General features: G+C 46.1%; 1 protein-coding gene across 2 annotated transcripts in view; it reads left to right on the top strand.

Moving 5' to 3' along the window:
- Ctnnbl1 (catenin beta like 1) overlaps window positions 1-25,508 on the top strand; it is a 145,953-nt gene that overhangs the window by 41,055 nt on the left and 79,390 nt on the right. For both annotated transcript variants that reach the window (XM_050151068.1, XM_050151069.1), the window contains exons 3-5: window positions 1,051-1,157; window positions 10,144-10,285; window positions 21,307-21,402. In XM_050151068.1, coding sequence (XP_050007025.1) covers window positions 1,051-1,157; window positions 10,144-10,285; window positions 21,307-21,402 — 345 coding nt within the window. The remainder of the gene's footprint in view (window positions 1-1,050; window positions 1,158-10,143; window positions 10,286-21,306; window positions 21,403-25,508) is intronic.

Below are 25,508 nucleotides of genomic sequence, written 5' to 3'. Positions count from 1 at the left end.
TGGGTGCTGGGAACTGAACTCTCAGAATCTCTGAAGAATAGGAACTCTTAACCTTGGAGCCTTTTCTCCAGTCCCTCAATATATAATATTCAATTCATTTACTTCTTTTAGGTATCTCTGTGGTGTATGAAGCAAGACAATTCTGTGGTACTAGTTTTCTAATGCTTCCTCTGAGCTAGGTTACAGAAATGATTTATTTTTCATATTTAATATTTATTCATCTGTTTTACAACAGGGTCTCCCTAGATAGCTCTGACTGGCCTAGAATTTGCTATGTATACCAGGTTGGCCTTCGACTTGTGACAATCCCACTGCCTTTACCAGAATGTTGGGATTATAGGCATGTGATATCGTGTCCAGTTATTAATCTTCCTTCCTTCCCTCTTTCCCGCTTTCCTTCCTTTTTTTTTTTTTTTTTTTGGTCTTACCATCTTCATGTAGCCAGGCCATGCTCAAACTAATCCTCTTGCCACATCTGACTCATGGTTAACTAATCCTTGATGTGATATTAGCATTCCAAGGTACCTGTCTGTCCCTCCTCTCAGTGGCTAAGGAGGACTAGGCACAGAAACATGTGAAGGAAGCGATGTGTGTAGCGCCCCAACTGCCACTTGTCCCTTATGGGCTGTGCAGAAACAGGCACAGAGATCAGCTTTGGCCTGTACACTGGTTTGTGACCTGGTGCGAGGAAGAGACTAGAGGTCCCTGGCACTGACTTGGGTTTGATCTTTAGCAAATTCTTCTTAGTTTCTGACTCCTTGCCTGTGCATCAAAGGGACAAGATAAATGTTGGCTAAAAGTACCCAGCATTGTTGTTTACTCTGCACCCACAATGTTCCCGAGAAACCTTTGTGGATGAATCTTTACTGCCTGAGACGGAGCTTTCCTGGTGTAGAGGCAGGGCAGTAGCTGTGACACCCAGGATGATGTCCCTCACCACCGTTATGGTTGGGGACAAGGAGGCCCATGGCAGCAGGTGGACAGAGGAGCCATAGTGACAGTGAGTGAGTGTGCGATCCCTGACCACTGAAGCCGTTATCCTTGTTTCAGGAGGAGCCGCTGGATGAAAGCTCAGTGAAGAAGATGATCCTCACGTTTGAAAAGCGATCATATAAAAACCAGGAGCTGCGGATCAAGTTTCCCGACAATCCGGATAAGTAAGACTCTACTTTGCTGACACCCCTCTCCTGCATGTTAGCCAGTTTTCTGATTTGTTGAGTTTGCTGCTTGCTTTGATGGCTTTTTGTGACTTGATGAGTGTGGTCCATAAGTTTGGGAAGTCACTGGAAGGACACACAGGACTTGAGTCAGTGATGCTAAGGGCTATGGTTTATTACGACAGGAGTTCACAAAGGTGTTGACTGGTACAAATGCACATCTGCAGAGTCTAGAGAGATCTGTGTCCAGGCCTCCTGTTCCCTCGACTGGGGGAGGGCAGACAGACAGCACTGCCTCTTCCTGCAGTGTGCTGCACTGCTGTATTCTTGCCCTGGAGGCTGACCTGAGGACTGGGCAGGTCTGCATTCTCTGACAGCCACTGTCCAGACTTCAAGAATACAAGCAGCTGTGGGGTGTTACAGCTTGAGCCTGGAGCACCCTCAGCACTCAGGGACCAGCTCAGGCCAGCTCCCCAGCTGCTAGCAGGCTTCCTTAAGAGCGCCCCGACTTTGCTAGCTCTTTCTTACATCATTCCTTCCCAGGATACCAGCCACGACTGCCAGGTGAAAGCTTTATTGCAGCGGTCAGACAGGTGTACGTGGGGACCCCTCCCCCCAAGTAACCAAAAATGATCACTTCTTTCTTAGCCTCAGAGTCTCTTCTGTGTGAGGCAACTGTGTTGTTGGGAAGACTGAGAACAATGGGCAGCTTGCGTGTTGCACCCGCACCCAGTAGGTGCTCACGGTAGACACTCCTGAAAATGTTTTCTTACTGTGAGCTGCCATAGCATGGGATCTGGGATCTTTTCATCCTGAATCCCAATTAAAAAGGATTAAAGATCTGTATAGATTTTAGAGTTCTAAATCTCTGTTTTCTTCCCTGTCTTTCTCCCTTCCCAGATAAATGGTTTAATGAATTTTAATAGGCTCAAAGCCCTGAGGCAATTAAGAGTTGGATGGTAGGATCTTTGCATTCGAGTTGTAGGTTACTAGGGAGACTGACTATTAATGTGAGATAGAGGAAAATACACGGGTGGAGATGTAAGTAGGGTGCTGTGGGAGCATAGGAAGAAGGAGCGGGTGCTTTGTTGAGGGCCTCACAAGAAAGGTAGGGTTGGGGCTGGGCCTTGTGTTAGGCATGCAGCTAGCATAGAGTGAAAATAGTGTGGAGGGGATGGCTCAGATGGCAAAGTCCTGCCACACAAGTGTGAGGATTTAAGTTTTGAACGTGCAAACGCGTGTAAAGCTGGGTGGGTAGCATGGCTATAATCCCAGGGCTCCTACAGCGAGATGGGGGCAGAGATGGGCCAGCTAGCCTGGTCTGGTGTGCACAGCAGAGTATAAGAGGCTGTCTCAAACAAGTAAGAAGGTGATGGCAGCACCTTCTGTTGTGTTTTGGTCTCTACACATGCATTATGGCGTGTGTACAGGCACACCCAAATATACTTCCACACAGACACATGCATACATGCACATGCTTGAGAAGATGAGAAGCAGGGGAGGGAGAGAGAATATGCTAGAGGGTAGAGAGTTTTCACAGCAAGCCTGGGAGGCATTGGGACTCAGTAGTCTCCTTTTCTGTGGATGAAGGGATAGGGCAGGGAAAACCCAGCCCTCTGTGACAGCAGCTAGATCACAGACCAGCTTCCTGGCATCTGCATTATCTCTGGTGGTGTACTGACCTCCACTGCACAGCAGTTCACACTGTAGTGTATGTGTGCATGTGTGTGCATTTAATTACACAATTGTCACATAGACCGATACTATTGTAAAAAGTAGTTAGAATGTGTAAGTAGACTAAATAACGAAAGTCACTGCACCGTACGGAACCTCTATTGCCCCAATACCCACAGCTGTCCTTGTGACTGATTTTGTGAAGATCGCTTTAGACTGTTTGCTATACCCTGTTTTCTACTATACGAAGATTCAGCCTATACAAATTTGAGTTTATATAATAGGAAATGGCTGGTGCACTGTATTTCATGTTTAGGAAATCCCATGGTGTATTTAGTTATTTTTGCATGAATGGACTTTAGGTTATTTTAAGTTTTTTAAAATTTTATTTTATTTCATGTATATGCCTGTTTGTCTGTGTACCACATGTGAGCCTGGCACCCATAGGGTCGGGAAAAGAATTAGATCCCCTGGAAATGGAATGGCATATGGTTGTGAACTCCACGTGGGAGCTAGGAATTAAACCTGGGTCCTCTGAAGAACAGGCAGTGTTCTTAACTGCTTAGCCAGCTCTAGCAGTTTAGATTATTTTAAACATTGCTTTTATAAACAGTTCTAGGTAGACTTCCTTGTGTTTATACATGCCTTTGTGCTTGCATGTTCCGATAGGAATTCCTAAACGTTGAATGCTCAGACTGAAGGGGATGCAATTACAGTCTTTGAAAGCTACTCCAAGTCACTTGTTCTCTCCTTTCCTTCTCCAGCTGCATTTCCTTCCCAAGGACTCACAGTAGTCATGGCCACTCCTTAACACCTTTGCTGTTTATTTTCTTGTTCCTCCCTGTTAGACTCTTGCAACTGGGTGTAGATTGTGTCTCGTTTGTTCCTGTGGCATCGATGCGGTATCTGCGGGGCTGCAGGTGCTCAGTAAACATGAGAGTTCCGTGCAATCTTTGTCTTTTTTTAAAATATATATTTATTTATTTATTTATTTATTTATTTATTATGTATACAATATTCTGTCTGTCTGTCTGTCTGTCCTGCTGGCCAGAAGAAGGCACCAGACCTCATTACAGATGGTTGTGAGCCACCATGTGGTTGCTGGGAATTGAACTCAGTACCTTTGGAAGAGCAGGCAATGCTCTGAACCGCTGAGCCATCTCTCCATCCCCTCGTGCAATCTTTGTCATCTTTATTAAATCCCTATGGCCTGGAAGCCAGGGACCCCTCAGGAGGCAGCTGTGCTGCAGGTTGATAACACTGAAAATGTGAGATCTGATTTGTGCCCTGGAATGGCAGTACTGCCTTTGTGCCAGAGGCAGCCATCGCCCTGCGGTTGAGAGTGGTGTAGTCATGGCAGGTATGGCTGCTGGCCTCCCATTAGGTACCTCTGGTCTCTTGTTGGGCCATTCATTGATAAGCTGCTTTTCAGAAAGAGGTTTATGTTCTTTAAACAGTGTTTGCCATTCAGAAAAGACTTTTGTTTTTTGTGCTATTTTAAGTTTAGAATTTGAACATGTAAAAATTGAAATTACACTTAGTAACTTTTTGTTGTGTCAAAAAGCAGTTAGGAAACTATCTTGTGCTTTAACCCTGAGTTCTTGAATTCTTGCTGGCATGATGTCTTCCATAATTCACCAGATGAGTGAGGGTCAATTAAGATGAAAATTGCTCCTGTGTATTTGAATGAGACTTTCCAGTCTGAGATCAAAAACATTCCGATTTATTTTCCTGTACATGGGAGTGTCATTTTGACCGCATCCTCCCGGATGCTGTTCTGCATTTGGCTGTGGTTCGGCGGTGCTGACTGTCTTCCACCCACAGCCTCCTCGGCACTGTGATCTCTCTCCCAGACATCACTCTGAGCATGCTGCTCTGTGTACGCCTTCAGCTCTTCGCTTCCCTTTTCCAGGGACGGAATCATTTAGTGCAGCGGTTTCCAAGCTTTGTTTTTCTCACAGCCCCTTTGTGCTCTCTTGTGAGTACCCTAAACTGCTTTTCTTAAAACAATTGTAGCAATCACAAGAATATTCAAGTGTATATTCTTCTTGCCATCATGATCATGGTCTAATAGTTGGGGAAATAGCTCACTGGGTAAGAGCACTTGCTGTGCAAGCATGAAGGCTTGAGTGCAGATTCCTAGCAATCCTGTCAGAGGCCTGCACATGTGCCTGTAATGCCAGCACTTTGGGAGGTGGATCCAGGAGGATCACTGAAGACTCAGGCCTCCAGCCTAGCTCCACATTTATGAGAATCTCAAGGGGTTTAGGTGGAGAGTGACACAGCAGACACCTGAGCTGCTCCTCTGGCCTCTGTATGCGCGCGCGCGCGTGCACACACACACACACACACACACACACGACAATGGATGATACCCCTTGTGTGGACCTTGGGAAAACTCAATGGTGTGAATGCTGGTAAAAGAAGTGTGAAAAGGGCTGGTGGTACCTTAGAATTATGACAGTTTTGATCTGTTAGTTTACTCCTTCCCCAGGGATCTTCCACTGCCTCAGCTACATCAAGGGATTGGGGTGGGAGTCTCCTCATGGTCCCTCTGCAGTGAAGGCTGCTAGTGGGACTGCAGCTAAGACTGTCAGGTTTTGTAGTCCTGTTTTTGAACACTGAGGTCATTTGTTACTATTTACTCTCATGGTTGAAGGAGGACATCCTGCTTGTCTGAAGCAAATGAGCATGGGCAGACCGGGAGAACATTTTCTGTCCTGTCGGATGGAGTCCGTGACCCCATCTCTGCCTGGTTTCTCTTTTAATATGTTGCTCTATTGCTTTCCCATCGCCTCTCACCTGACCTTGCCCCTGGCTGTGAGTCCTGTGTTGCTGAAGCTGTGCTGGCTCCCTGAAGACAGCCCTCTGCAAATAGTAGTGTGTGCTTTAAGTGAGTGGGCTGTACATGGCCAGCAGAAACAGAAGAGAGTTGTCCTTTTGATGACGTGACAGACGCAAGGCAGCTGCTGTGAGCCGACAGTATTGTTAGGCTGTTTCTTTAAATCCTCACTATCCTTCAGCCAGGAAGCTACGGGTCAAGATTTAGAAATAAGTGTAACATGTTCTGTCTTTGACCACACTGGTGTGCAGTGGACATCCTTACACTTCATAGTGTGTAATGAACTGCTTGTATTCATGGTAGGCTGGGAGCTCAGACACTGGACTGGTTTTTTTGTTTGTTGTATTCTCTGTACCTAGGCCAGTGACTGGCACCTGTTTAGGTCTGGTGAATGCTTGTTGGCACACTGCTTATGGTCACACCTAGGCCAATCTTTCCTGAGTCCAGGTATTTCTCATTGTGTCTCATTACCCATGTAGCATTGTGTCTAGTAGGACTTTTGTGATGTACTTACAGTTTGCTTCTCTGCTGATTCATTTGAATCATATTCTGATCTTCTAAATCTTAAAAGCTTAGTGCTAATATCATATATTTCAAAGAATTGCAGAATTGGACTGAGGAGCACTCTGTTGCTAGTGCTGTCTAAGCCTTGGTTGTTCTGTCTGCTTGTTGGTTACGTATTTAATGGTACCAAGGTTGGACACCAGGACGTTGCACCTAATGGCAAGCTGTCCACTACTGGCTTATGCCCCAACTTTTGTTTTGTCAGACAAGGTCTCCAAGTGTGGCTGAGGCTGCTCTTGAACTCACTGTATCGTCAAAGTGGTCTTGAACTTGAACATCAAAGTGATCCTCCTGGACTGGGATTGCAGGCACCTCCCAGTACATCTAATGGGTTTTTTACTTTATTTTTGAGGCAAAGTCTAACTATGCAGCCCTGGCTGGTTTGGAGCTCACTATGTAGATCAAACTGGTCTGAGCTCACCAAGATCCATCTGTCTCTGCCTCCTGAGTGTTGAGATTAAAGGGGTGTGTCACGATCCTGGGCTGGTGTTTATTTTTTTAGATCATTCCAAGTGACAAAGAAATCTATTCCATCTTTTGGCAATTCTGATTCTTAAGATTCCCAAAAATAACGAAGAATTTCATTAGATTTTTCATATGAGAGGGTATGTGTCTCCTTGATGTCTTGGTTACTCCCCAGGATTAGTTTCTCTGTCCCTTGAAGTACAGCTCTTCTATAACAGATGTCACAAAGCTTCTGGGTCATCTAGTCAGCATCAAGACTTTCTCCTGTCCTCTTTTAAGCAGACTCAAGTCACAGTAATTCTTGTGGTAGCGCTGCCTTTGTTCTTCCCTGACAGGCAGCTGAGGTAGTTTCTGTGGTCACCAGTGAGGGAGCCATGTGCTGGAGACCAGCGGTGAGTATGAAATAGATGGCCCTGGCGAGCCTTCTCGTGATTGGCATTGCATCATCAAGTCCCCTCTACTCTTAACGCTCTTTTGAGACTCCCTGACCCACTGCACACATTGATGCTTGAAATCAGTGCGGTTTTCTTTTCCTTTTGCAGTATAGAACCTAGGGCCCTCTGTATGCCAGGCAAGTGTTCTGCCCCCGGACTTACACTCCCAGCCTTGCACAGCCCTTCACATTCACAATTCTGAATGGTCTAAAAACATTATCTATTTGTAAGCACAGAAGACGGAGCCTTTTAAAAGTGATATTGGGAAATCTTGATAAAATAATTATAGAACTTGCTTTGAATAATAAACAGGTAAGAGTAGGCAAGAAAGCTTAACAGAGAGAGAATAACAAGGGCATGTTTCGTAACAGCAGACGAAAACTGTAGCAGTGTGGGAATGTGGAGGCTCCAGAGTTTGTAAACAGATCAGTGAGAGCGCGGACAGCTAGAAACAGATGGAAATCTGCATCCTAGTTTAGTGAGTGATGGGTGACATTTCTTCAGTTGGGAGCGAAAGGGTAGATCGTGGAGTTGTGGCAGCTGGCCAAACATTCATAGAAAATAAAGTTGACCTTGCCCCATAGCATGTTAAGATAAATTTCATAAGACATAAAGTATCTGGTTTTCCCATAGAAAAGCTTCACTCATATACATGTGAAATGGAGTTGGCAAAGTCAGAGGTGCAACTACCTGGGTTTTTTGAAAACTTTTATTTTCAATAAATAAATAAAAATAAAGACCAATATGTCCAAAAAGTATAGCACATAATTTTAGAGATACAGAGAACATTTTATAAATTGGTAGATAGGATGAGACCCTGGTTTTAAAAGACCCTGGTTTTTAAAATGGGTAATGGATGAATGTAAATAGTAAACAGAAAAAGTTAACCTTTTTTTTTGTTTTAATTGGAAATGCAAAATTTCTGAAGCTTTCTTTGCTCTCTTGCCCTGGAGCAATTTTGATTAGCTACTACTGTTTGGGAAGAGGGGAAGAGAAAACAGCCTTTCAAACACGGTTGTTAGCTTTCTGACAGAGGTTATCAGAATCTGTGAAGTCATGCACGCTCCTGGATATGGCGCTTTCCTCCCTGGGAATTTACCCCACACATGGTGATTGTGGATGCATACAGCTACATGCCCTTTGTTACTGGGGGGGGGGTCAGGGTGCACACAGCTACATGCAGTTTGTTAGGGGCGGGGGAGTGGAAACTGTCTCAGTGTCTGAGAGAGGGGAATTCTTCAAATGCGTTACAGTATGCCAACACGAGTGTGTTTACTATGCAACTGTTTAAAATTGATGATTTACAACGGGAATTTCAGATAAACAGTCTCCCACGCACTCCGATTGATTGGCAGTCCCTTCTTGGAACACTGTCTTGAGAAGAACTCAGAAGCCAGGGCCAGGCTCAGCACCAGTGAGGCTGGTGTGATCAGGGAGGGGCTTCTTGGGAGGAGTTGGCTCACCCTGTTGTACGGAATGTGTAGCTGGTATTAACGGCAGCAGTAAAATGGAGCGTAGACCAGAGATTTGCTTTGTGGGTGAAAGGCTAAGAATTGAGAAAAATGACCCAAACCCACTGGAATATCATCAGTGGTTATCTCTGGCTCAGAGGATACGGATGACTTTTGTGTACTTTTAAATAGCTTCCCTTTCTTTTTCCAGTTTTCTGTGAAAAGTAATATTTTATAGTTATAAAATATATATGTAAGTGTTTAAAAATAATGACAGGAGAAACAATGGCAAGGGTATTAACTATGAGTATTTAACAAAATATATTCTAGGTTTTGTTCCTTATGAATTCTTGATTCCAGTGGCTGATTAGCCTTCAGCATCTAGAAAATGAGAAATCCTTCGTGGCTCCCACAGGCCTTACTTAATGTCTCTCTCTCCCTCCTCCTCTCCCTCCCTCCCCCACCCTTCTTTCTTTTCTTTTCCTTTTTTTTCTTTTTGTGGCCTCCACTTAATGAGATGGGCATCTGTGGACATAGGAGACAAAAGCTAGAGTTCCTGGCTGTCCAAAGTGTATGTTCTAGAAGGAGAAGCTGGACTTAGAGTCATGTTAGTGGCTCAGCACGGGAACAGTAGGCACAGACAGGTTTTCTCCTTAGGAGTGTGACACTGCGGAGTGGCCTGTGTGTTTTGACTCTTCTTCCACAGCACCCTGTGGAAGGTGCCATTACTGTCCCACTTTTACAAATGAGGAAACCAACACATAGAGACACCAGGAAAGCAACTGAGCCAGGTGCAGCCCAGCCCACTGGGTCCTGAAGCCTGTGTTGCCGTGTGTCCTCTCAGTCACTTTGGGTCGGGTACTGTTCAGTGGCTGGACTTGCCTTAGCTCATTTGCTTCTGAGAGCAAACCTTCCTGACTTGTTCATCCAGACACTCCTTAATCATCGGGCACTGTGGAGGGCATGCAGAGGGCGTGGAAAGTAGTCCTGTTTCCTGTGTCGGGGGTGGACTTGTGAGCGACAGGGGGCAGCGATTGCAGCATCAGAGATTAGATCAGCCTGACCTGTGGTGTCTCATCTTGCCAGAGGTGGCTGCTGGGGAAGCTGCAGTGCCTGTTTCGTCTTTGTGTGGGTGAGGAGAATAATTTGCTCTTGATCTGTAGGGGAGTAAGAGAAACCTTCTTTGGATTGGGACATAGTCAGTCCAGGGCCCCAGAGTAGATTGCACCCCAAGGGGTAATGGTAGCTAATCCGTAGGACTAGAGGGCAGATCCTTTATTGCTACAGAATGCTTTGAGGGCATTAAGAGGCAGCCATGGCTGTAGGAGTAAGGGGACCCCTGTAATGAGATCTGAATCCAAGATTGATTCTTGTAATGAGGAAATCGATTTCCCAAGGAAACTGTGACAGTATGATGTCTGGATGAGTGGACTTCTTGGTTGGTCTGTTGTAGACATTTTGACAGATTGTGTCAGTCTAGATTGTGTTTCTGTTTGCTCTCGCATACGAGAGTACCCCTTGCCTTTCAGTGACCGTGTCCTGTTCTTCCCTCCTAGGTTCATGGAATCTGAGCTGGACCTCAATGACATCATTCAGGAGATGCACGTGGTGGCCACCATGCCAGACCTGTACCACCTTCTCGTGGAGCTGAGTGCTGTGCAGTCACTTCTCGGCCTCCTGGGACATGATAATACAGATATCCTTCAGATCTGTGCGGGCGGAAGGCTGACACGGGAAGAGCTGTTTACTCTCTACGCCTGTCTGTCTCTGCTGACGGGTGCTGTCACGTTTGCGATTCTGTTTCCATTCTGAAATACACACTGCTCTTTACTCACTTGAAAACCTGAGCTGGGTCTGTTAACAGGCCTTGAGCAGATTCTTAATTGTCCTGGTCTCTGTTAGTGCTCTACACACCGTTCATACACCAACAGCATTAATTTTCCACATCAGAACTTAGAAGCTCCTTATTGAGGCAAGACCAGACAGATTGGAAAGTGTTGATGTAGACATCATTCTACTAACAGATGGCTCTGTGGATTGAGGCTGGAGGAAGCAGTGAACCGTGGCAGAATGCTTGTCGGGCTGTCCAGAGGATAGGGAAGCTTGTCTGTTTTGTCCACTACTATTTTCTAGTTCCTTAAGAAAAGACTGAGTATCAGTGCCTAGCAAATAGTATTTCCTATTTGTTGAATGAACATTAGACCTAAACCAACAATGTGGACTTGATTCCTGGCCTCATTTTCTGTAAAATTTGGTATTTACACCCGTAAAACTAGAGTTGACAACCTTGTCCCTTAGTGCTACCGAGGAAATCAGAGACGTTAAACTTGTCACGTAGAACTCCTGGCGCCTGCTAGGTACTTAGGAATGTTCTGTGTCGCGACTTCCAAACCTTTTCATCCTTTGCCCGCTGCCCTGTGTGCAGTCGCTGCAGTGCAGTGTTTTATGTGCTGGGCATGGGGTTATAGTCGTTAAATGGATTCCAGTTCTGGTTGAGTCCAGATTTCCACAGGTAAGAGTTAAACGTAGTGAGTCTGTTTGAGTGTTCGTCACAGGAAATCTGCCCCTGCATCATGTCATTCTCATCTTTTTGGTAATCTCTTTCCTGAGAGCATGTCTGACTAGGCTCTTTCCCGACTGATAATTCTCACAGAAATAAATCAGTGAATAATTTTAATGTGTCTTCTTGAAGGGCAGACAGTCTTAAGCTGTTTCTGTTGCTCTGTATACTGTTATTGTTAAGAATGACTACACCCATCCCTGGATTGACAACTGCCTGGGTTTTCTGTGGGATTCTGGGCCAGCTGATTTCCGAGTGAGTTTTCCCACAGGTTCATTGAGAGGCACATATGAGTGCCTGCTAGGTGCCAAGCTCAGTGTTGGGCCCTTGGCGCCGTCTGTCCTGCAGGTGCTCAGGCAGCATTAATTCATAAGCATGTCAAGGGCAGTATCTTAGGCACCATGGGCTGTTCTTACAAAGTACCATAGATCAAGTGACTCAGAAATGATATAAAGTGGTTTGCTGTAGTTCTGATGTTGAGTAGTCCAACATCTGGCAGTTTTGGAATCTGGTAATTTGGGTTTCTGGTTCCAAGTAGCTGTTTTCTTGTTGTGTCCTCTGATGTAAGGGGGTGAAGAGCTTGCTGAGTCTCTTTATGAGGACACTGATCCTCCCCTCTTCACTTCCCAAAGTCCCTGCCTCTGAGGATCATCACACTGGAAATTAGGTTTCAACATAGGAATTTGGGGGTGGGGATATGAACATTTGTTCTGACTGTCACAGGTATTTGATACAAGACTGGCCCACTCCAGGGGAAATTCAGCGACAGCGCAGTCTGGCTGTAATTTCATTCTGTGGTTCACATACTAACTAGTACATTGCAAAGTCCTCCCAGACGGAGCCTACTGCTTTGTTTGATTCATTGTCCCTTTTATTGTTTTTATTTGTGTGTGTGATGGGCCAGGGTCCAGGGCATGTGTGGAGGTCAGCAGACAACCTCAGGTGTAGTGCTCAGGAACCTTTCTGCAGTTTGGGAACCTTTGGTTCACCAAAAGGCCAGGCTCAGTGGCCTGCAAGTTTTTAGAGATCTCTCTCTCTCTCCACCTTCCATCTTGCTTATTAGGATTACAGGGGCACCCAACTGCACCCAGTTTTTTGGTGTGGGTTCTGGAGATTGAACTCTGGTCTTTATGCTTACAAGGCAGCATATGAGCTGGCTGTTGGGCAGCTAACTGGTGGTCAAGGCTGGTACTGCGCGTCCCTGGCCCCTGTATGTCCTGTAGCATACCTGCTCTCTGTCTCCCCAGTGGCATTCCCTGTGCCCTTGACAGAGTTGCGTAGTCACCTGCCACTCTGCATATTAAGACGGAGAGATTTCCTATTTTGTTTCTGGAAACTCTGGCGCTCATTCTTTCTTCCCTTCCTGCTAATTCAGAACAATAGCAGCAGTGCTGCAAGCCGCTGACATTTCTGATTCACTGGCCCAGTCCTGCCGGGGAGAAGACTGACATGAGCCGCACTGTTCGACATCCGCGTTCTTGGGAAAGGCAAGGGCACAGATGTTCAAGTTGGTGCGTTCTGGTCTTTAAAAAGGGAAAAACCATATCTCCCTATAATGTTTTTTACAGAACTGCCATTTCCCTCCTGTTTCCCCAGAGCCCAGCCATTCTTCCCCCTCCTTTCTGCCAGCCCTTACCCAACTGCCCTAATGGTATTTTTTTAAATCTGATTTTTAATTATGCCCTACATCACATTTAAAGTGCATTTGAAATATTTTTAATTACCTTAATTTTAATTAGATGCAGCAATTAGGGTAAATGTCATCCTCTTCAAAGTACGAGTTTTCTCGAAAGTGATTTCGGGAAAGGGGAGCCCTTGCAACTTGCAGCTATCATACCTACTGCATTGGAGGGTGATCTCCCCCAATGCCACACCCGCCTCTTGTCTTATCTGTGATCTGTAATGGAAATTCTTCAAGAAACGGTTGTTAGCAATTTATTGTTGTACAGCTGTAACTGCCCACAACACCTTACCATGAATAAACAATTTCATGGCTGTCATGACTTCAATTTTTAATCTTTTTTTAACTCTTCATTTATCACCCAGGACCATACATGGCTGGTTGTGTTCCCAGCAAGCACAGGTCATCTTTGCTTTGTCCTTCTCAGAGGAAACATAAATGATGGGGATTTTAATTGGATCTGAGTCTGGTTTGTTGTAACCTTAAGAGGCAGCGGATGTGAGGCAACAGCTTGTGCCTCGTCCTTCAGGCCTTTCAAGCGTGAGGAGCTGCTGCAGGGTTGGTCCCAGCTTTCTGCACCACTGCCGCTGGCGAGGGCTTGTCAGCTGTCTGTGCTGTCCCCCCAGAGGCTGGAGCCCAGCCGCGGCTGCGGAACTCTGGTCTGTGAGGAGAGAGGGAGGGGACCCACCTTACAGGGCATGAAGTGTTCCTTTAAATGTGTTTAGAGGAAGCTTGAGGTGGCACCAAACAGCTGCTGCTCTTCAAATATTGTGCTTTAAAATCATTTCCTATAGCATAAATTATTTGAACATGTTCAGAGTACCAGCACCCTTCCCTGACACCCCCCCCTAAAAAAAACCAAAGGTGTGAAAGATAGTTTTCTCAGGTATTACTAAACAACAGTTTGGTTATGGCCTAGTGAAAGCCAGATTTTCCCAATTTGCCTGAAAGAATAAAGAGAATTAAGACAATAAGAAGGTAAAATAGTAAAATCACAGATGGTAGCTGGTCACCCCCTTCTGCTACAATTTTTTTAAATTAATTTATTTATTTATTGAAGATTTCTGTCTCTTCCCCGCCACTGCCTCCCATTTCCCTCCCCCTCCCCCAGACAAGTCCCCCTCCCTCGTCAGCCCAAAGATCACTCAGGGTCCCTGCCCTGTGGGAAGTCCAAGGACCACCCACCTCCATCCAGGTCTAGTAAGGTGAGCATCCAAACTGCCTAGGCTCCCACAAAGCCAGTACGTGCAGTAGGATCAAAAACCCATAAGAAGGTAAAATAGTAAAATCACAGATGGTAGCTGGTCGTCCCCCTCTGCTACAAATTTAAAAAAAAAAAAAAATCGCCCTGGCAGCAAATTTGTAAGTGTCCTGATATTGTGTCATTTGCCGTGTTTGTCAGGGTGGCCTCGCTGAACTCTCTTGTGGTAGATTTGGCTCAGGTTCTTGTGTTGTGTGATAAGCCCATTATACACACTGGGAAGAGGAGACAGCCCTGGTGGCGAAGCATACAGATAACTGCCTGGTGCTGAGGGGGGCGGGCGCCTTTGGAGCCAGATGCTCAGGAAATGCCCTGGGAGCTCTGAGGAGGGGGGGGGGGCATCATCGCTGGCTTGGGACCAGTCAGGAACCGGGGCTCACAGATTGGAAGCCTCCATGGATGGGGGCGTTTCTGGTCATTTTCAGTGATTTCTACCTGGACAGTGGAAGCTGCTATTCTTACCGTGCTGCTTGCTGGCCCGTACTCATCACAGACGTGCCGGGATACCAGGGCCATAGATTCTTTATTTAGAAAGAAGGGAGGGAGGCAGCTGTGCCTCTTGTTCTGCAGCAAAGCTCCCTTTCCGTTAATAAAAAGCATCAGGCCATTTAAACTGAATTTATTCCTTCTGCCCCCTCCTCTGCTCTTGTGATTCAGAAAAAAAAAAAAAAGAGATCTCATTGTGACATTAACTGGATGTGCAGGAAGGGAAAGACTTGTTAGTGTTTTCCTGGCGGCCATGGGACAGCTCCTCTCTGCAGGCCAGCTTTAGGGAGTGGTGCTTTCTAAATTAGTATTTGCTCAGACTTTAGCAAGCCAGAGAACTTATGGAGTTGCCCTTACTGTTTTGTGAAGAATTACTGTGGGAATCTGGAAAAGGAGTAGACTTGTTTTTCTTAGACCAGCGGGGATCAATTGAACTTGAGCAGTTTGGTCTGGGAATGCTAAAGTGGAACCAACTGCCTGAGAAGCTGTATTATCCCAGAGGGTGTACTCTGTGGTCTAGGGTGCCTTGTGTTATAGACCCAGCATTAGTGAGCCAGAATAGGGCTGGGAAGGTTGGAGCCGCCAAGGGGCTTTTTTCTAATTGGACTGGGAGGGAGCCGGTTCCTGTCCGCTGCTCTCCTTCAAGGCTGTCTAACAAGACGTACACATCTTAGCTGTTGTTCTCCTCAGAGCTAGTCTCATTCTGACATTTCCAGACTGAAAATTTCAACAGAAAGAATTCCTTATTTCATTCATGTATCACCTGACTTCCTAGATAATGCCTGTTGGTAAGTCACTCTTGCTTCTGGAGTCAGTCGGTATGTTCCGAAGAGCATGTTTAGATTCGGCTTAAAATCAAAGAGCTAAAATGGCAGTTCAGGAAAATAGAGCCCTCTTAGGTAAACCGTTGATCTTATTTGTAGCTGTGAGGAAGCCCGTGCCTTCAGGAGGTTAGGGTGGTTGTGGCCTTCTTTGGACACCTCTGCTGCGGTGTGCTGGTGCCTACTGGTGTTAGCAGGCATTCAGGGTTGACTGCGTATGCTCTCTCCACACAGTTCTATTTAGGATCAGTAAGAATCCAGACCCAGTCTGGGGGACTTTGTGCTGCAGTTTTCAAAAGGGGAGTACCGTGTTGTCTGGGTTTGAAATCCATCAGCATTAATCCAGCCATATCTAATCACTACCCGACCCACAAAGAAAACAAACATTTTTATTAAAGAAAACCACATTTGCTACATTAAATCACTTATATCCTCTGAATTCATACTGGCTTGTCTTTTTTAAATGACTTAAAAAGCCATCTGTTCAGTGTATCTCATTCTTCTTCCTCTTTTTTAATAACTTTGTTCCTTGTGGACACATCTTTGTGGATATTAATAAGATTAACAGTTTCTGTACCAATACTAAGGAGGATCAGGCCCCAAACCAAATATTTAGAGCCAAAACACACAGCAGGAGTAAACACCACTCTTGATCAGAAGTCTCTGTGTTAGGAGCTGTTCATGCCCAGCTGGTTTTTCCATTTTGCTGTTCTACAAATATATTGCCCTAGTAGAGGGCTGGTACAGGGGGAGCAAATGGGTGGGTGGGTGGCCTTTTTACTCAGCGTGACAAAATAGGCTATAAAGACAAAACAAAGCAGGCAAACTGTGTTTTAGTCATCCTCAGAGAGACAGACTCTCCATTTTCCTGTTACACTTAGATGGCAGAGCGCCTACCTTGTGCAGTTGAGATTGTAACTGCAATGGAGAAGCCTATCTCCCATGCCCGGTGTCTGCCTGTGGTAGAACGCTGTGCCCAGGGTCTGCCTATGGTAGAGCGCTGTGCCCAGTGTTTGCCTGTGGTAGAGCGCTATGCCCGGTGCATGCCTGTGATAGAGCGCTGTGCACGCAAGCGGTATGTGCCTGTGGTAGAGCGCTGTGCCCAGTGCTTGCCTGTGGTAGAGTGCTGTGCACGCATGCAGTGTGTGCCTGTAGTAGAGTGCTGTTCCCGGTGCGTGCCTGTGGTAGAGCGCTGTGTCCAAGGTCTCCCTGTGGTAGAACGCTGTGCCCGGGGTCTCCCTGTGGTAGAGCGCTGTGCCCGGGGTCTGCCTGTGGTAGAGCGCTGTGCCTGGTGCGTGCCTATGGTAGAGCGCTGTGCACACACGCGGTGTGTGCCTGTGGTAGAGTGCTGTGCACGCATGCAGTGTCTGCCTGTGGTAGAGCATTCCTTGTCTGTCTTGAGTTCTGGTCTTTGTTTCTATTTCTGGTCTTCAAATATCTTCTCTCTTATGGTCATATCACTTTACCTAGGAGTTGATGGACACAGTATGGTCTCTTTACTGGCTTTCTGAAATGCTGTTTTGGGAAAGTTGAAGATTTATATAAAAGCAGTAGTGGATAAGATGTTTGTTAGACCTGGTGAATAGCTTATTCTCAAATGAAGCAGGAAAGCAAGCTAGAAAAAGAATCTACTGGGATATTATATGAAATGACTTATTGGTAAAATGTTAGAAAGACATTGGGTTCCCATATAAAATTATCTCTGTTACAGATTTTCCCACTAAGGTCCTAGGTTTAATGTAATCATTGGCACATAGTGGGGACTAAGCAAAGATAAGTAAGATTCAGTCCCAAAGACCTCAGAAGCAAAACAGAAGTTAGTCTTCCAACCCCGTGTGACCCAGAAAACAGAATGTACTATGCTAGTTTGGGTTTTAGACTGTGGAAGCTGTCTGAAGAATGAAGTCTGCAGTGATGGCTCTGGCTTCAGGGGGAGACTAGACGACTATCCATCTGCGTTGAGTACTTTCCTGTTTCCTGAGTTTTAACTTGACCTTTGGTAGATCAGGCCTCTTTTGTTTTCTCTAGCCACGTAGGGACTTTAGCTGGGCAGAGATGAGCTCCCACATCTTACAGGTAAGGAAGCCAGGCCACAAAGACATAGGATGACTTGTGCAAGGTTATGTGGCTGGTGTTAACTATCAGACCATCCTGTTCATCAAAGCAAAGCTGAGTGTGTCATGACCCCGACCTGGAACTTTTGCCGACTCATCTGTCACCCTGCCAGGTGTACTACTGCTTCCTGACTTGCAGTACGGCTGTGTTTCAGTACACCCATCACTAAGCTAAATGTTTTAAGACAAAAGTGTCTGTAGTTCTCCTAGAGCAAGAGAATGTGTGTGCAGTATGCAGCATTCACTTCTATGACCAGATGATTGGCCAGGAGCTACAGCTCATGGCTGCTCCCCAGCATCAGGCAGACTTTTGGATCACTTGTCAGTAGTAGTGTGGAGAAGATGAAATTCCAAAGTCTCAGTGTAGTTTTCACGGAATGCATATCGGTTCACACCTCAGTAGAGTCAGCAAATCGAAAGTTAAACCATTTTAAGTTGGTAACCACCTTGTCTTGAATCTGTTTTATGAATAATTACACATACTGAAATGAAATTTATGCCTTGGCAATGCTGAAGCATGCGTGGGCAGCCCATATATGACAGTTCTGTTGACCTTGTCCATATTGGGTTTCACCATCTATGTTGCTGAGGACGACTGACCAGGTCTCTTAAGAGGGCACCAGATCTCATTACAGATGGTTGTGAGCCACCATATGGTTGCTGGGAATTGAACTTAGGACCTCTGGAAGATCAGGCCTGCTCTTAATTGCTGAGCCATCTCTCCAGCCCAATTATGCATAGTAGTTATAAGTAATTGTTCATGCTGCTGTTCAAAGGGTGGAATGATGAAACTCACTGAAGAAGGATCCAGATCCTGATCCTGTAGACAGATGACTATGGTAGATGAGTGGATAGAAAGATCAGTAGATGGCTGGAAGGATGGGTAGGGATGGGAATGGAGGGGGGATGGATGGGTGAGTTGGTGCATGGATAGAAGGATGGGTGGATGGGTTGGTGGGTGGATAAAAAAAAATCAATAGATGGAGAGATGATAGATGAGGTGATTGGAGGGAAGGAGGGATTGTGGATGGGTGCTTGGGTAGCCGCTAGCCAGAATGTTGTGCATATTAAGTAGGCATGAGATGGGCTGTCATACATAAGAGCTTTTTGAGAGAAATTTTAAATGTTGGCGTTTCTTAGATGAGGCTGTATTAACTTATTAACCCTGTTTTCCTAAGACTTATAGTAGTTATGGTAGAAATAAATAACAGGCCTTTATTTCCCATGATTGCAGTAATGCCAGTAAACCAGAATTTGCCTGAACCCGGTCATGTTTGAATCTTGCATTAATGTGAAAGGCATGGATGGCGTGGCGCTATGGTTAGGATCACGGATTATGGCCTTGCATGCGCTCTACCTTAGCTCTTGTGCCTCTGGGTGTAATAATCTTACACTCTACACTTTTTTGTCTGAAATGAGGACCACACTTGATTGTATAACACTGTTGTGCGAATTCAGTGCCTAGTCCCTGGTCCAGTGATGCTATTTAAAATGGTGGCTTTATGATGACCATTTTAGTCTTCACAGAGAACAGCTGTGAATTCCTGCTCGCGGGATGGCACTGGGGTTTCTAGACATTAATTTGTTGGCTTTTTAAAAATTGAATTGAAGTGACTTGTGTGTTTGGATTTACCGTGTGTCAGGAATGACCTGTGGTCTTTTGTGTCAGCAGCTTTCTGGTTACTTCAGTTATCAGACGTGCAAGAGTTTGTCCAAAGACCTGTGGTCTCATTATACTGTCTGTAGCACTTTCGTGGTTTGAGTAAATATCACCTTTAAGAGTAAAAGAGACATAAAAAGTTTAATTATTCATGATGGTCATCTAGTCAGTAAATCTCAATTTTTTTTTTTTTATTTCAGCAAAGGTTGCTCATAAAATTCCTATAACATCAGTTAGTAGTCAGCACCACCATTCCTGTTAGTGTGTCCTGCCTCTTCTGTTTTTCTTTCTGTTGCTACTAAGAGTGTCCTGGCTAGGCTGGCTTGACCTTGTCTCCGATTCTTCACTCTCTGTGCTGCAGCTTTGGGGCAGGTCCTCCCACCGTCTTTACACCCTGACCCCAGCTCTCACAGCGTGCCATTGTGCCCCGCACAGGCCCTAACTTGCCTCTTGACAGTGTTTTCCTTCTCTTTAAAAAAAAGTCTTGTATGTTATTTATTATATGTATGTGCGTGTGTGTGCTGTGGATGCCTGTGTGCACGTTCATAGAGGCCTCAGGAGGGTGTTGTGTACCCTGCTCTATCCCTCTCCCCTTGTTCCTTGTTGCTAATGCTGGAGCTAAGCGAATAGCCAGCAAGTTCCATGATCCTCCTGTCTCCCTTCCACCCCAGTGCCTGACTTTTTATTTAGGTACTAGGATCTGAACTCAGATCCTTATGATTGTATAACAAGTGCTCTGACCCATTGAGCCGCTCTGTCTAGCCCTCTTACGCAGCCCTTCCTTCACCTAGTTAGAACTTTCTCCTTTTCTCCTTTGTTCCTCTTCCATGTCTTTGTGAATGCCAGCAGCTTTGCTTCTGTTCTTGTAGTTTTGCTTCCTCACCTGCTTGTAGTTACCTGGTTTCTGACCAGTGTCTTTTTAGCAATATCCTAATATCCCAGTTCAGGTCAGGGTTGTACAGTCCAGTGCCTGCATCCTCATCTATGCATGTCTCGTATTGTCCTAGGTACGTGATTTAAAATGTCTGATTATCATTCAGAGATGTGGGGACTGAGGACCAGAACAATGAGTGGATTTGTCTTCACCGCTTTGCAGTGCTTTATTAATTGCGGACATTCAGTGAATTCAGGTTATGTGAGCAAGATGAGAGAGACGGCAAATGGTAGTTTTCTAGGGAAAGAAAGCTTAGTTCTGCCTTCCGGTTTCAAAAATCATTCCCTGTTTCCCTCTTTCATGCTTCTTTTTGCTTTTATTTTCTGTTCTTTCTCCTGTTTGCCCATGTTTAGATTCTGTTGCACACATTTTAAAAATTTACTTTGTGTCTTTGTGGGAGGGGGCATATGTGTGCAGGTGCCTGTGGAGACCAGAGGAACACATTAGATCCCTTGGAGCTGGAGTTACAGGCATTGTGAGCTATTTGATGTGGATTCTGGGAACCAAACTTGGGTCCTGTGCAGGAACAATGTGCAGCGCTAAACAGTTACCCTCTGTCCAGCTCCATTGCTTGCCTTCTTCGTGTGGACTGAGGGGCGTGCAGCTGGGGCCCAGTGCTGCCCCGTGGAAACCCTTTGCTCTACATTTCCCAGCAGTTTTGTCCTGCCCTGGCCTCTGAAGCGACCTGCTAGACAGCCTTGTCAGTCAGGTCCAATCATGCTGTCTCTGAAGTTGAAGTTATGAGATGAGGGTAAAGACGCTGGAAATGCAGCTTCTCCACATGATCTATTTATTTAAAGCTTAGACATTTATGAAAATGCAGTAGACCTACAAACTAGGATGTAAGGGAATCAGCTGCATTCACTGTGACCCCCTTGAGAGAGGAAGGATGATAGTAAAACTAGTAAAACCAAGTGTGCTAATGTATGCACTGATAACTAGGCAGTGATGCACACCTTTAGACCCAGTGCTCAGGAGGCAGAGGCAGGCAGATCTCTGTGAGTTCAAGGTCAGCCTGATCTACAGGGTGAGTTCCAGGACAGCCAGGGCTACACAGTGAAACCCTGTCTTGGGAAAGAAAAAAAAAAGATATGCAGTGATAAAGTAGCTTTTGAACCAAAGGGAGCCAAAAAAAAAAAAAAATCTGCCAAGATGCCAGTAGGACTTCAACGTGCCTGGGATGTCCTTAACAGTCGTCACATGTGTCTATAGCCGTGGTGGATCTGCTCCAGGAGCTCACAGACATAGACACCCTCCACGAGAGTGAAGAAGGGGCAGAAGTCCTCATCGATGCTCTGGTAAGTGGCTCGTCCTCTGGGGTACTCGGGGATGGGAAGGTGCTGGCCTTAGCCTTGCCACTGTGCACAGTAGCATCCATAGAAGTCTATGTTGAGGCTGGATGGAACAGGTGAGAACAGAAATGCAGCCGGTGGGGTACTTTCCTCTGTGGGACTGAGGGAAGAGCCTGGAGAAGCCCAGCATCTATTAACTGGTGCTTTAGGCAGGACTTTCCTCGTTCCCTTAGCCCTGCTTCCCCCTCACCCCATCCTCTCGGAAGCTGAGGCGCAGAAGAGGTGAAGCAGCATCTCTGTGGTCAAAGCTGGACTCTTAGCCTCTGGTCCGTCTCTGCTCCCATGTCTTGCCCTCTGTCACTGGGTTGCTGCTAATCTTTTGACAGAGAGATCTCACAGATGTTTGCTTTCTGTCTTGAGCTTTATAATTGCAGCAAGGACAGATAGTGTTCCTTATTTTACACAAGATGGGTCATCAGGGAGACTGGGAGAATGTTAAAAGCACACAAGCAAACCTGAGATCTCTTGTAGGTAAGATCTGTATCTACGCCCATGTCTAGTTGAGTTTGTTTGTTGGTGATAGGGTAGCCCCTGACTAGCCTGGAACTTGATATGTAGACTAGGCTGACCTCAAACTTTCAGAGATCTGAACTCACAAATCCCTGTCTGTCTTTGCGTCCTCTGTGTTTGGATTAAAGACTTGGATCACCATGTGTGGCCAAGGCAAAGCCTTAGACTTCACTCATTGCCACAGCTATTATCCAGTCAGTGCCAAGGCAAGCCCTGTCCACCTGGTCCCAGCTTGACATATGAGGACGCCCAGAGACATGTGGATTCCTCCTGCCGTGCCCCTCAGCCAGGCCTGTGTCTCCTGACGGTCAGGGAGGGCTCCCGGCTGAATAGGGAGCACAGCTAGCCTGTGGCGGCAGTGGCTCTGGTCTGTGGCTCTGGTCTAGCCTCTTACCCTAATCCTGGTGGATCCATCCACTCACTCCTCGGGATTCTGGCCCTCCCCCCTTTTCTTTTATTCTCTCCTGCCTCTTCTCTCTCACGGGACTAGTGGCAAATGCTGCTTTCTGTGCAATGTAATTTCCTGGAAAGCACTGAAGCCACATGGTAGGTGTATACAGATGCCATTAAGCTGCCTTCTGGCCCCGCTGACAGGACTGTGGGATCAGGGTAGCTGGACTGAGAACCCTGGTGCCTAGGAGATCCCTGTGCAGCACAGCCTCCCCTTTCCCTTAAGGTTCTCAACACCACATCTTCCCCACAGCGAGCACACTGCTGAGGTGGTAAGTGGAGGGGTTGCGAACCCACTGGAGATGAAGGGCTGTCTCGGAGCTCGATGGAGTCCAGCGGAGCTCTGTGCAGCTAGTGTGGAAATTTCTATGGCTGTTTTCCTTTCAAGCACCTTCTTAGAGTGAGCTACCACTTTCATGGGCCTTGGGACCTTTATATTTCCTTGGAACCACAGTAAAGAAAGGGAAGGATTCTTCCGGGTGGCCTTCTGTTTTGAGGAACATCTATAGGAAGGCTGTGGCACTTCCCTCCCGCACTGTGTCCCCACAGTGTCATTTGTGCAGTCTTACCTTCCAGAGGTTAATTACGGTGGCCCCGTGTGCGCCTTCCTGCCTAGTCCCTGGGCTGGTTTTAATTACCATCCTTTGCCTGTGTGAATAGAGAAGATGAGAGAGGAACAGCTAGCCAGGCGGCTGCTGTGAACCTACACAGAAGCAGCGATTCGTACAAAAGCCCCCTTTGTGTCTCTGTGTAGCCAAGCCCACCAACAAAGGCTGCATCTCGCAGATTTTATTGTCTGTCTGGAAGGAAACCGTTCATCCTCAGGCTTGGGAGCCATTAGGTAGCTGCTGCGCAGGATTTCCTTTGTTTAGGGTTTTTTATGATTATATTATTTTAAGATTTTGACTCTCACAGCTTTATCCTGGTGGGGCCTCTCACACACTGAGGATTCTGGGGTCTAATATATTATTTGCTTGTGTGCTACCACTCAGACGCCATTGGTAAATATCAGTGAGCAGAGCTGGCGAGTGGGCTCCCGTTTACCTTGCCCTTGTGCCACATTGAGGAAGAAGTTTGATAAGTATTCTCATCTTACTAGGGTTGAGTTGTCTTCATAGTTTTAATTTGGGGCCAGTATTAGAAGCCTGGAATCACCGGAGCAGGGGCTAGAGGGAGTGTGGCAGGATTTATTGTGGTTTGCAGTTTGCAGTTATTGCCTTGGTCTTTTTCCCAGTTGGAAGTCCCCAGCAATAGAGTAGCACATTTGTGAACAAAGTGCTGGCCTGGCATTGTTGGGAATCTTTGGGGTTTTAAATTTTGGATCACATTCATTGCTGTTCTGTATACACAAAGGGAGTATTTGTGCTTTGGAACAAATCAATTTAGGAGCCTAGAAGATGGACTTCTCTGGAGATCATAGATGTGAGGTTTATTGCATTGGTGAGAACTCCCTGGCTCACCCCTCCGCAGACATGTGTTTCCTCAGTGCAGCAACCAGACAGCCAGGGCCTGCAGTGAGTGTCTCCCTGGGCTTTCTGGGACCTTTCACTTCATCCCGTCAAGCCTCCTCCAGCCTCAGCTCTTCTCCTCTCCTCAGCAGAGTCTGTGTCCCTGGGAACTTTCCCCATGGGATTATAGCATCTGTGGACCAGTTTCCTTTCCAAGTGGTAACCACACTGGTCAAGGCTGCAGCTCGGCCACTCACTGTGTGCCCTGGGCAAATGGCCTAACCTTTCACACTGCGTTTTGTCTGCAAAGTAGAGGTAACAGTTGTGTCTGTCACAGTGTAGACGTAAAGAGTCTGCATCATTTAAAGATCTTTAGAGCATCCACTACTTGCTGGCCATGTTGCAGGACTGGTGAAGATCTGGCACTTGTAAATGCCAGGGGATGGTGACGAGCATCGTCTGCCACGCGGTGACACCTTTGTGGATGTTTGTTGAACTTAAACATTTTTCAGTTCAAAAAATGTTGCAGAAAGCATTTTGAGTAATTTTTTTTTAAAATATTTTTTATTTATTTATTATGTATACAGTATTCTGTCTGTGTGTATGCCTGCAGGCCAGAATAGGGCACCAGACTCACCACACCCCATTACAGATGGTTGTGAGCCACCATGTGGTTGCCGGGAATTGAACTCAGGACCTTTGGAAGAGCAAGCAGTGCTCTTAACCTCTGAGCCATCTCTCCAGCCCCCTTGAGTAATTGTTTTTAAGTATTTGGGTGATGCAGGTCTAAATAAGACATCCAAACATGGAGGTTTCATTTAAAAGAAAAGCAAACCAGTAATGACAGTGGAGAGCAGGATGTCTAGAAGGCAGGGTCTGTTCTCCATCCACTTGGTCCACACTGCATGCTGACTTGCTCTTGATGCTAGAAACTGGATAGTTGTAGCTCTGAGTGAGACTGATGGGATCCCTGGTTTTGAGGGTGAGACAAAAATAGGGCGACAGTGCATCATGGTCACTGAGGGAACTAAAATGGAATGGGGTAATGTTGAGTACCTGCAGGTCAGATTATATCTGGTGCTCCTGAGTTCTGGGTACAGGAAGAAGCCAGACATTCAAAATGACCAAGAACAGGGTAGGACAGGGAGGAGACTAAGGCAAGAATGAGGTCGGAACAGGGAGAGAATGAGAGGGCCCACCTGATAGGGTGCACCCAGGTGTGGGTAGCAGGTCTGAGTCCTTGAGTCCTGAGATCGCATGGACAGATGGTAGACAGGGAATTGGCAGTGTCTGCCTAGATGTTTAGAAGAGCCGCACAGGCAGCTGTGGGTAGGGAGGGGGAGGGCAGGAGTGGAGGCCCAAGGCTCAAGAGGTGACAATAGGCCTACTTTTAGCATTATAACATTCAAAACTTATTTGATCAAGATCCCACATGTTTGGGGGTTATTTTTTTTTTTTAAGCATGACATTTCTGAAACTCTTAGTGGGCGGAAGAACTCCAATCTGTCTCTTGAGTGTTGTAGAGTGGGCCAGGTAGAGAAGGAATCCTCTTAGGCCCCTCTCATCTGTCTGGTTCCTTATTTCCTCCTCTTGTGTTATATCCTTCCTCTTTGGTCAAGTGGAAAAATATGTCAGATCATGCCC

The sequence above is a fragment of the Alexandromys fortis genome, unplaced genomic scaffold (assembly GCF_014885135.2).
Source record: "Alexandromys fortis isolate MF-2015 unplaced genomic scaffold, M_Fortis_MF-2015_v1.1 scaffold_27, whole genome shotgun sequence".
NCBI lineage: Eukaryota > Metazoa > Chordata > Mammalia > Rodentia > Cricetidae > Alexandromys > Alexandromys fortis.
The sequence above is the reverse complement of the archived record's forward strand: the minus strand, read 5'-3'. Positions and strand labels throughout refer to the sequence as shown.